Source organism: Rissa tridactyla, chromosome 4 (assembly GCF_028500815.1).
Source record: "Rissa tridactyla isolate bRisTri1 chromosome 4, bRisTri1.patW.cur.20221130, whole genome shotgun sequence".
In the NCBI taxonomy this organism is placed as follows: Eukaryota; Metazoa; Chordata; class Aves; order Charadriiformes; family Laridae; genus Rissa; species Rissa tridactyla.
Genome location: NC_071469.1, coordinates 89,942,992 through 89,955,968, shown reverse-complemented (window position 1 = coordinate 89,955,968; position 12,977 = coordinate 89,942,992). Strand labels below are relative to the sequence as shown.

General features: G+C 38.3%; 1 protein-coding gene across 2 annotated transcripts in view; it reads right to left on the bottom strand.

Annotated features, from left to right (window-relative positions):
- The window catches only part of CDH13 (cadherin 13), a 507,409-nt gene that overhangs the window by 290,722 nt on the left and 203,710 nt on the right, over positions 1-12,977 (bottom strand). For both annotated transcript variants that reach the window (XM_054197627.1, XM_054197628.1), the window contains exon 4: positions 8,605-8,721. In XM_054197627.1, the coding sequence (XP_054053602.1) occupies positions 8,605-8,721 (117 nt within the window). The remainder of the gene's footprint in view (positions 1-8,604; positions 8,722-12,977) is intronic.

The window sequence follows — 12,977 nt, the reverse complement described above, 5'->3', positions numbered from 1 at the left end:
GTAGGGTCATTGTGCCTGAGGCGTTATCACAAATAGGAGGACCCGGGTTTGTTGCAGAAAAATAATATTTGTAAGAAACCAGCCTTCATCACTTCAATATATTATAATCTATCAGGTTTGAACATGAATTTCTGTTAAATTAATACAGTCCCTGAATTCAAGTTCTAGCCACACTCAGCTACATCTACGCTTCCTCCTTTTTTTTTTTTTTTTGCAATTCTAATAAGTAAAAATATATTAAGACACATGTTATTGGATTATAGGGATCACTACTACTTTCAATTTATGGACTACATTGTTGTACAGATTTCTATTATCAAAATCCATTCTCATCTCCAACAAGTAAAATCGAATATGTAAGCTTAACAGTTTCATGCATGTGTTGTAGAAGTGAAAATAAAAACTTCTGAAGCAGTGCAAAAATACTTATGATGTTGGAAAAAAAAATATTTGAACCTTGATGAAAATTCCATTTTCCAAATCAACTTTGATAATTTTCCCTATAAACATAGTGAAATAAAGTATAACCTGATATGTACATGATCAGCTTAGTTCACGCTTCCTTCAAGGGTCTTTCCCCGCCCCCTAAAATCTCCCAAGATGGTTGGCCTGATCAAAAATCCTTTCCCAACTCTGATGGGAGAATTTCTGTTAGCTTCAATTAGCTTAACGTCAGACAATATTGTACAATGACACAGAACAATGCTTTAGGATGTGCTTAAACAGACTGCCACTCCATGGAAGTGCTGAGCGACGAGGACAAGCGTATAAAGATTGTTACATCTCAGCTTACGCCACAACTCAAGCTAAATAAAATCACTAAAATAATGTGCTGGCAAAACCGTGCAAATATTTTAACAGTCATTTCAATTCTTAGGTAGAATTTGAATAAATATTTATTCCATGTTATTCACCTGTTCTTCAGAAATATGAGACAGAGAGTAGCATGGCAGGAAAATAAGATTTGGAAGAAAAATACCACTGATAATTGTTGATAAAAGAGCAGATGAAATTGGGAGGCTTTCCAATAAAATCAATGTGTTCCACAGCAGCACCCCACAGATTAAAATGGGAGAGAAAGCACCCACAAAGAAGGAGTCAGCATGGATTCACCAGGGGGAATCACCTACATGGGATCCTTAAAACATGACCCTGGGGGTTTATTTGGGTCAAGAAAGCTGGAACAGGCCTGGAGTTGTGGGGAGATTCTTCTTGTTTTTTTTTTTTTTTTTTGTCCCCCCTGCCCCCCACAGATGACTATAATTAACCCTTTAAGAAAAAAAGGTGTCTAACATCAGGCATCATTAAATGAAATAACTGATGCACCTAAAAATCACAAATAAACTTGAGTCTAAAATTCAATTAGCATGTCAATGTAAAATTAGTTGCCAGGGTTTTATTTCATCTTAGTTACTTTACGTAGGTAATTTACTGGCAGGGACAGACTTTTCCCCCCTCTACCTTCATCTACAACACAGTTTAAGGTATCAAATTCTGAGATCAAAGTTAACACAAACAATGCGACAGTTAAACTGTAGTATACTTTGCTGAACAGCTTCAGAGCATAAAACCTCTTCTGTTTGGTGCTCTCATTAAGGTCATTAGCATGATTTATTATGAAGCAGGAAATTAGGTACTGGATATTTCAATATTGGGCAGAAAATTTAATTCCATCGTTGCCATAGAACTGCTTTATCTCCAACAAACTTGTAACCATAGTAACTAGATTAGAAAGTATTCCTCAAATGTTTTTAAGTTCTTTTATTCTTATTAATGACACCAACCACTGAAAAATAATGGTAAATTCTTATTATTTTCCAGTTTTTCAAGGCATCTGCTGCTCAAGTGTGATTCTTCTGAAAGATCTTAAGTAAACAGAAGTATTTTAACAAGGCTTTCCATTAAAATTCTGTTAGCTTAAAGAGAATGAATGTATTCTGTCGGAATTGTTTATGTGACTATCGATATTTTAAAAAAAAAAAAAAGAAATTTGAAGAGAGACCTTTCAGAAAAAGAGATAAATTTGAAGTGCTGTTTTCACTTAATGGTTTGTTAGGACATCAAATACATATCCTATAATGAAAATTAATATGCTGTAGTTTAATAATTCATGTACTTGCATCGAAAGCCCTTTAATTTAATGGAATGCTGTTCATTTCATTACATTCATTGCTGAGGTAGGTTGGTATTTTTCCATGAAGGTCAGAAGCGTGCCATTCCTTCATGCAAGCCACGAATTTGATCAGATGTTAAACTCTGACATCTCCAACCGTCTGTTCAGGTCCAACTCAGCAGGGCATTACACATTTTCAAGAACACTAGAATAGCAGGAAACCTCTAGGTGTCTGTTCTTTCAGGATCAGAAGCAGCTATATTATGCAACTGTGATTGTATATTTATCAAACTTGGTATTCCCTCCTCAGTACTTCTGTTGGAAATTAATTCCTCTTCTCTGGGGACTAGAAACTTTTCTTCTAATCTTCCACCAAAATTTATATCCATTAGGTTAGTACACCAGCTTATTCCTTTCGCTTCCATCATTTCACGCGCTCTGGATTTACAGAAAACGCTGTGCTAGCCTGAACAAATTGAGATGGTATATATTTCTGCCCAATCTTACTGTACTAGTACTGCAACTTGATTCTTCTCTAATCCCAACCTTTTTTTCTTGCTGGATTAGAAAGAACTATATTTATTAAGACTGTATTTATTGCCTAAGTGCTATCCATCAACAACACCCTTTCCCCTTCCTCCCTCCCTGCCTTTTTTGTACATCTTTCTACCACTCTTAGTTTGTTGATTGTTTATATATTCTCATCTGTGGATGTGTCTTTTCCTACAGAGAAAGACAGACACAATTCTGCATACTTTAGCTGAGTGCTCTCCTTATATGCCATAAGACTTTGATGCAAGAAACCAGAATTCCTTGTAACTGAGTAATTCCATCTACTCTCTGAAAAAGGTCCTCACCCTGCAATGTTTCTCAGGAGCCAATCATTCCAACGTCTCCTTAATGGCACCACTTTTTCAGTTGTCACTGAAATTTCTTGCCTTCTGGACAAGTCAGAATCCTTGCTGATGACCACCTCCTCTTTTCTGAGCATACTCTTTGGAACAGCCTGATCATTACATCTGATGTGGTGAAGATTTGAAAACAACCAAATGGATATTAAAAAATAATTTTAAAAAATTGACTGGGTTTTTCCTGTAGACCTCAGACCCACTTCTAGTTCCATAGTAAGAAATAGTCTCTTGCTTCTACCTCATTTTTAGTAACTGACATGAAGATTCAGACCAAGAACTGAGATTCAAACCTTTACTAACTGAGAAGTCGGTAAGGAGTCACACAGATCTCTCTCTTGGTGTTGGAAAGGCTTTTAGGAACAGCTCCTCTGTTCCGCACATCATTCCCTGTCAGTGCACACCATTATCTTCCAGACTTGCACACCCATCCTAGCTAAGTCCTTTCCTTCCTCCTCTTCTGTTTAGATTATCTCCCCCGACTCCTTCATTTTCTGCTTAATTCTCCAGTAGAACAAATGCACTTCATAATTCAGCTTTTATTTTACTGTTGTTCTTGTTCTTCTCTTGTCTTTCTCATGTCTCCTTGTAATCTACAATCCTTCTCTCTAGGTTGCTTCAAAATTTGGTGGATCATGATCATCTCTCCTGACGCTTCTGTCACCTCCCCTTCAAACTTTTGCCTGAAGTTTGGCATTTTTTCCAGCTGCATCTTTAGCACTTAACACTGTTCTTCTGTGAAGCATATCATTTATCACATATAAATAGCCTCAATCAGATAGCCACTCAAAAATAATAAGCTTCCAGCAGCTTTTCCATCCAGTTATCTTCAGTTTCCTCCCCTCTTCAGGTTTTGTTTTTTTCTATTGCTGCATTAACAGCCAAGCTGTGTTTTCTCTTTGCCTTAAATTCACAGCTCACAGGAGGATAAAAATCCACCTCCTTGTAGATCTTAAGGGTTTCTATCCTGATTGCTAGCCTGCACCACTTTTTGTTTAGGTCAGTCCTGCCATCTAATTGTCATTTGGCAGTTAACTTTCCATCAGCCCAGCTCAGAGGCAGGGAGTATATATACACTGTCTGATGCAAAATATCTGAACAAACACCCCCTCTCCTTCCAAAAGGACAAAACAGCCTAGTAACAACGAAAAAAATTCTCTTCCTAGCAAAAAATAAGGGTTTAATTATTTTATTTCTTTTTTTCATTCAGCACAAGTTTCCTACAAAGTTTACTGTGTACCTCTGTCTTCTGTCTTCTGGCCTTCATTGAGCATGAAAAGTCCTGCCAATTTTTACCAGGCCACTCATGGCTCCTAGATCTTATGTGTCAACAATTGAAAACTCATTCTTATGAAGGACAATTCCTCTAAATTAAAGAATAGAATTGTGGATTCATCATATGTCCATCAATAAAATCCATAGCAAATCCTTTCAGCCTCTATTAATATGCTCTCACTTTGCAGATGTTCATCTCTCCTAATGTCTGAAAGAAGAGCTGGAACTTGTTGACCATCTCCACAACTACCTTCCTGCACTTTGAACTCTGCATTAGTGTAAGGATTAAACTTCCAAAAGTACCATCATGCAGTTCATCGCCACCGTTGAAGTGTGTCTGGAGATTACCATCAAATAGATGCAGAGAAGCACCACTCCTAAGTCTTAGAAAACTTTTCCGCAGCGTAGTGCCGAATAACCTATCCTCACAATTACAAGATTATCCTGCATCCCACTGTTTTGTACTTCATTTGACTTGATGTGGACAAATAAACCGGAAAAGTAACATATGGAGAGAGACTAAAAATTGAATATCATATCCCTGTGCTATATCAGCAAGAGCTAAACCAAACACATCAATAACAGTCAACAGTTGTAGCCCAGGCCATCTGGTCACAAAGGCCCATATTACCAAGACTGTATTAAAATATTTTAATACCACTATTTTCCCTCAAGAATGAAGAATAATATGCAAAAGCTTAAATTCTGCTAAAAGGTGAGATTCCTCTACCTACAAGCACAGCATGTCTATGATAGTTATTTAATTAAGAGAGACCCTAAAGAAGGGTGTGCAAATGGCAAGGCAATAATCTTATTCCTAAATGGTATGCTGGAAAGCCAGTAACAGCAAAGAGAACAGCCTCTCCACATGTATTCCCTTATTAAGCTAAATACTAATTTGAATTTTTGTAATTAATTAAAACAAACCCATTTTTTCCACTTGTCCAGTGCAATACCTCCTTCCTTATTTACATTACCAAACCTTAATGAATAAAGTTCTCTAGAATCCCCATGTTTTCTTTGTTTATGCTTTTGTTTCCTAATTGTGAAATAAAATGTGGTTATTTGCTCTCCTATTTTTGCACATCTGCCCTGCTCCCAACTAAGTGCCCAGTTCAACTGTTGGTGGCTGCTGCAATCACTTCCAACCAACCTTGTGCATTTCCGGGCAACATAGCGTGGGTTGGAAAGCAAGAGGCAGTCAGCACAGATGAATAAACTGCACCGGTAATTTGCTAAAGCAGATGAAAGAAAGGGAAGATAACACACTCAGGGTACAACTGGAAACCAAACTTTTATGTAGACAACCAAACTGGACCACACCATAGTATCAAAGAGAACTAGACATATCTGAAATTATCACTATCCTACATTTCATTCCGTCAGGAAGGCTTCACATTCCTGATGAGTAGAAAACGTAGCACTACCGTAACAGAGATGAAAGCAAAACAAAAACTGGAATTATTTTTCACACAGGAAAATTTGTGCTTATTCCCACTTACACTCCTTCCCCCCCGCCCTTGTTCCTAAATGTTGTTATTGCTATTGCTATAAAATATAAACTGCCCCACTGTGCAATCTCACAGAGATTTGACTGGGAAGGCCCAGTACAGAGGAGCTCAGAAAGACACTGCTCACGGAGTTGGGCAAACAGGGTGAGCCCTTGTGAGCCCCTGAACTATGAGGCAAACTCTGCTGTTCCCATCCCAACGAACCTACATGAGTCCTGAGCCCTGACTGCTGGCAGTTACATGACAGAACTTTGATCCAGAATCTGCTTTCCCTTCTTCTTCCTTCTCATTTTTTTAAATTCTATTATAACATGCAAACAATCCATTCTATGTTTTCTCTCTTCCCCAAAACACTATAGAAAACATAGCTACAAAATACATCTGCCATGCCCCTTCACAGCAATTACAACAGACCAGAAACAGCAAAGTTTAAGTTCAAGAAAAATTCATACACATCAGACGCTGTAATTCACCAGTCCATGTAGTGCTCTGTTGAGGCTTCTGAAGGTAAGTCCCAAAATAATGTGGAAGAGGAAATAAATGTGTTTCTCATGCCTCACAGAAGCAGGCACCTAAATGAATTTTTGCAAATTCATGAAGCTATGTACAGTTCACAATAAACATCTAAAGTTAAATGAGACAGATAATCAACTTTTTCTGCAGTTTGTGCAGGAACTGAAAAAAGTACATGAATCGGGTGTCTAAGGCTCTCTAGAGTAGTACAGACTATTTTTATTTCTGAAGAGCTCACGGCATGCCTTATGAAGATCTATGACATATCAAAAAGACCAAAAATCATTGCTTTTATTTTCAGCATTGACTCCTACTGAATTTTTTAGTTAGGGAACAGTAGACATTCTTCCCTGCCATCACTATGTCTGAGGCTCCAAACAGTTCTCTTTATGCTTTGTTAAGTACTCAGTTGCAAATTGCTGAGGTTGACCTATTTATTGCATTATTTTAAATATCTCTAAAATTTGTGTCTCACTTGACACCTATACACTCTACGTGTATTGCAAGTGTACTTGCAATAGACTATAGCCAAAATGCTCATATCTAGATTCTAAAATTAGAAATATAATGAAAAAAAAATTATATTTAAAGACTTTTAAAATTGATGACAGCTCAAAGCATTTCAAGGTGCTGATCATTTGCAGTTCCTATAATTGAAAGACTAGTTGAGGATGGGTATCTTAGAGCCTTTGAAAAACAGACTGCCAGATGCTTTTACATGTCCGTGTTTGTACATCATCCAACGCACTTAATTTGTGATCCCTGACTAGCATTTCAGGAACGGCAACAAATCAAGGTGACAAGATGCTAGGAAAACATTGAAGTACAAATAGGACCTGATTCATCTTATTCTGCTTAAGGAACCTCAGTTACTGGGACTAGCCTTCTAAACTCTCCAAAAAAATACTTCATGAAGGTACTTCTAGGAAGCAACTCAGACTACCTCAGATCTAAAAATTCAGTGTTCATGAACAGTAGGGGTGGAATAGGGCAGGGAGAATTAAAACAATAACAACAAAAAAAGAAAGACTATACATCTGTGTATAAGTAACCTTTTTGATTATCTCACTGCTTTAAAAATTGCACAACAGAACTCTTAAAAATTAACTTCATAACTAACATTAATCAACAATATTTACTTCAGTTATTGATCTGAAACACTGAAATGTGACGAAAAAAGTTCAGAAATGGCTTTAGAAAGTTTAGGATACATTAAAAGATACTTCAGACAAGTAGAAAAACTTACGGAAATTTATGAGATCAGTATAAATTGTTGTTAGGGAAATAGGAGAAAATTAAATCTCCATAGATTATTCTTTCTTTTTACTGATAGGAAAGCAACATTTCCTAATTATTAAAGTAACTGATTAGGTGCCAGCTGGCTAAATTACACATCGATCCTAGACCAAAATTCTGCCCTCGAGCTGTGCATTTAGCTCTAGCGGTCATATTGGTGGGAATCAGGAATAGCCTTGGCCTGGGCCGCACTGCCACCGAGACGAATGACAGGTGTATAGCCCGTCATGTCTTTAAAACATCTACTAAAATCAGAGCGATGCATAGGGGTCTCAGTTTCAAAACTACCAACATCCAAAATATGTTCACGTAATTACATCTTCTCATGCCTAAATGGACACTTGAACAATTGTTGGCATTTTAATTTTAATCCATTGGTATACACAAGCTGTGTATCTGAAATTCTGGAAAAGTGGCTGTTAGAACTCTCTTCTATTTGGTTGCCTGCAGACACTAGAAAAACTTTCCATTTTGTCAGACCTTTGCAAACAACAAAAAATAAAACTCAGAACACCTGCAAAGACTTAATAAGTCTTTGGACACTATAAATTAACTAAGAAATGAACAAAAGATGTTTTTACCTGTAATGCCTTACAAATCCCTTCTAGGTCTTCAGAACAGAAAATAAAAAGATAATCCACACTATGCAATAGGATATTCTTCATAACGTTCCTGGCCTAGATTTCAGTCTAACACATAGATACACAGGTAGGCAGCCACGTCTACTGAAGACAGTAGCTGCATGAAAACATATGACCCCGATTAACACTTTTTAACAGAATCTATGCTATAGAAGTCTGACATGAATCCAAAGCCATTTTCATCTGTCTACACATTATAGGCAGAAAAAACCAATCTTCTCTTTCAGTTTTATGCTTCTTAATTTTGTCTGGGATATTGCTACCAACATGATAGGCATTACAAAATTTTAAGAGAACTAGATCAATTACTTAATATCAAAATTTCATCCTAGTCTTTGTTGACTTACCTTGCCAACAGATCGGGGGAACGGTGGTCTTTGATTTTCAGGAATTAATATTGGAGTTGCCAAAATAGCCCTTTTTTGTCTCGGAATTCCAAGGTTGCCTTCTATCTTAAAGATTTCCTAAAAAAGAAGAAAATCAATTACAAAGACTTTCAAAAAAATATTCAGTTGTTATTTCTACTCCCTGCATCTTTAGGCAAAATTAACGTGAACTACCAGATTCTAGGTTTTGTATTATCTGTTTTCCATCAATTAGAGATAATATATCAAGCTAATTATTTAAATGTGTCCGGTTACTCCAGTTATTACAGTGACAATGGACAGGCCACATTCATTGTGTGTTCCTGTAAACTAGTTTTAAACCTAAGCAAGTGTGCCTACCATCCTACCCTGACAACTGCTTAAATCATAAATCTTAAACAAGGTCTGGCTTACCGCCGATACTTGCAAGAGACCTGTAAAATAAACATCTGACATAATTTTGCCAGTATCACATCTCAAGTTGCATCTTCACTCAGTGGCTTCACAGTCCAGGCTTTTAATCAAACAGAATTTACAGGTGAATTTGCCAGAACTGTCCACGACTAATGAACTCTCAATAAACACAAAAAGCTTGTAAGTTAAAAATAAACAATAGACACCAAAACCCAGGTGCAACTTAGAATATCAGCTAGTAGGAGGGGGGGGTTTGTGCTGGGTCTTTTGGATTTTGTTTTTTTTTCCTAGAGAAAACTTCGTGCTACTACATCAGAAAGAACAAAAGCAGAAGTGGTTTATACACAATTCTTCCTTTTCCCACTGCGTTTTCTGGAGTATTTAGTTCTGAGCTTCAGGCAATTCAACACTTTATGAGCTACAGCAAACTTTTCACAGTGGCCTCTGGCCCCTAGAAAACTCTGTCCGTCACACCTTTGCCTTCCCTCCCCTTCTGCTCACTGATCCTTTAACTGCTCTCTCTGCATGAGCGGCAGTTTCCCAGAGATCACCCTCTCCTTTTGCTTCCCCCTACAGTCTCTGCAACTCTCTTCGCCAAGCACGTTCAATTACTACCAAGGTCAAAACCAGCCTCTCCCCATTTAGCAAAGTTCTTCCCCTTTAAAAAACAAAACAAAGCACCACGAACTCACAAATTTATACTATGTTGGGAATTGTGAAACTGAAAAAGATTTAGACTGGTAGTATTCATCCAGGTTGTCATGACAGTTTTACAAAGAAATCGTAGGTTGAATTAAACATCTAATTCCAATAAGGTAGTTAAATCCTACAGATAACACTTTTCTCTGCTGTCTTTATGAAGAAACTCTAGAAACCAGAGTTTCTCAGTCAGTTCTGGAACTCACGTTCTTGTTTTGATAGCTGCTACTTTATTACACAAGGAGAGCTCCATCCCTAGGCTTTATTTGTAATAAAACTGCAAAGTTGAATGAGTTTCTTGGTGGCACGATCTGGACATCCATCAGTCAAGAACTCCACACACTGCTCCTGCTGACAAGCGTATAGGTGCCTCCCATCTAATGAGTGTATCATCACCAAAACACTGCTCTACTAGCTTTAGCATCACTTTCAAATTTGACAACAAACAGCAACAAGGGGAACTCAAGTCTTCAACAGTCAGCTTTAGACATGATAAAGTCAAAGAGCAGTGGGAACCGTGCAGAGAATCCCTTCTCACAATTTTGCCAATTTTCATAAGTTTTTGAGGCTCACCCCGATACAGAGTTCCCATCTCTCCCAAAGGCTTTGCCACTTCTCTCTAATCTTTCGGTCTGCAGGCCACTTGGGTCCCTATTTTTGTCTTCCAATTCCTCTCCCAAAAGAATTTTCCCTAATAAAAATTCATGAGAAAATTCAAGATAAAAACATTTGAAGTGTCAAATCAAAAGGAAAGAGCTGAATTCTGTCCAAAGGCAAATGCACAGAGCAGTAAGCTTTCAAAATCACTTATTCTGTAAACACAGCAGACAGTTTGGCTGGCATGTGTCTGTGACATTTCTAAGGAGAGTAAAAGTGACTACCAGTATGTCTAAAAGGAAATATCAGTTCTTTACCTCAACAGCAGCAGTGCTCAACTGATCACAATTTTCACTCATGCTAACTACTACCTTGATGGTTGTCCTTCAGCTCATGAAAATGTAAGGAAGAAATCCCAGCTGCATGTGCTTTGGAAATGAGCAAGACATTCATTCAGATTCACATCCCTTTGTAGCATGGAATCATAGAATAGTTTGGGTTGGAAGGGACCTTTAAAGGTCATCTAGTCCAACCCCCCTGCCAAGGAGCAGGGACAACTTCAACCAGATCAGGTTGCTGAAAGCCCCATCCAACCTGACCTTGAATGTTTCATGTTTCTTTCTATGCTAATTTGAAGAGTAAAAGGAATTTTCAGACTGTTCAGTATCTAGATCTCCCAATTTTTGTAGTCATAAAGACCCATAAGCAATTAATTCATCACTTTCTCACGACAGGTTATCCTTACACTTTCCCAGAAGGTCCACAAATGGAAGGAAAAGCCAAATTATATTTAATGAATCATCACTGGGGTCATTAATAGAAAGAAATGAAGTTCTACAGGAAAGGAGAAGGCTGGTAATACTTAAAAAAAAGGGAAAACAGTATTATTTATTTGTTTGTTTTTAAACACAATTAGTTTGTTGCATGGACAAGAAAGCTTCAGCAGATTGGGCACAGAAATGTAAGCACTTCTCTGAGTATGTTTCACACTGTTTATTTTTCATATTTCATTGCTGTTTTTTAAATACTGATTTCTTCAATATGATTTCTCTCTCTCTCTCATCATCCCCTGGTGTCTAACAGTAACAAGACTGATTAAATGAGTCGCCAAAATCATCACTATGAATGCAGGTAAACAGAAAGGAAGAAAAGGTCAAGAGTACTTCACCAACATATTTAATAGTTCAGTGCTGTTTGTGGTTATCATGACTTCCCCATTTGTAAAGAATACGGAAAAAGAAAGAACATTAATGCCAAGCAGCTGCAACTGATGGTTCAATCTTCAACCAGTACATAAGACAGAAGCCAAAGAATTTGAAGTTATATGTGCATTTAGCACCTGATTCAACAGTCAAAACACTGAAAAGATTCATGAACGGATATATTGCATATATAATAATTTTTACTGAATTCAACTATTTAATTTCTTGAAGAAGCAACTCACAAGGAATATGAAATTACTCTGGATAGAGTTGGTAATTTTGCTTCAAATTTTCTTACAATATCAGGCTAGTATTATAACAAGAGTCTTCTTTTGCCTCTTGACACAAGTGAAACCCGTAAAGTTTTCCACCATCTTTGCTGGAACCAGCTGATCAAGGACTATAGCATCTACCATGTCTTTGTAGCAGCCACGACTCCAGACAAGTATTTATGTGCCAGGAGAGCCTAGAATGACATGCCCATGTCCCAGAGAGCCAATGGCCATGATTACCATCTACTTCTCCCATGCCTGCTGCTTTGTACAACAAACAAACCTAACATGCGTGTCCAGCAACATTCATCCACAAGAAAAATTTAAATTAAAAAAATAATAAATTTATGGCTTCCTAAGAAAAGTGCACCAAAAATAAAAAATTTGGTTTTCTGATTGATTATGGAGGAAAAGAAAGCTATCAGAAGTACTCAACATGGATTCACCAAGGGGAAATCATGCCTGACTAATCTGATAGCCTTCTATGATGGCATGACTGGATGGATAGATGAGGGGAGGGCAGCAGATGTGGTCTACCTTGACTTAAGCAAGGCATTTGACACGGTCTCCCACAGCATCCTCATAGGGAAGCTTAGCAAGAGTGGGCTTGATGAATGGGCAGTAAGGTGGATAGATAACTGTTTGAAAGACAGAGCTCAGAGGGTAGTGATTAGGGGCACAGAGTCTAGTTGGAGGTCAGTGATGAGTGGTGTTCCCCAGGGGTCAGTACTGGGCCCAGTCCTCTTCAATATATTCATCAATGACCTGGATGAGGGGATAGAGTGCACCCTCAGCAAGTTCGCTGGTGACACAAAGCTGGGGGGGGTGGCTGACACGCTGGAAGGCTGTGCTGCCATCCGGAGAGACCTGGACAGGCTGGAGAGTTGGGCAAAGAGGAACCTTATGAAATTCAATAAGGGCAAGTGTAGGGTGCTGCACCTGGGGAGGAATAACCCCATGCACCAGGTACAGGTTGGGGGCTGACCTGCTGGAGAGCAGCTCAGCTGAAAGAGACCTGGGAGTCCTGGTGGACAACAGGATGACCATGAGCCAGCGATGTGCCCTTGTGGCCAAAAAGGCCAATGGCATCCTGGGCTGCATCAAGAAGAGTGTGGCCAGCAGGTCGAGGGAGGTCATCCTCCCCCTCTACTCTGCCTTGGTGAAGCTGCAC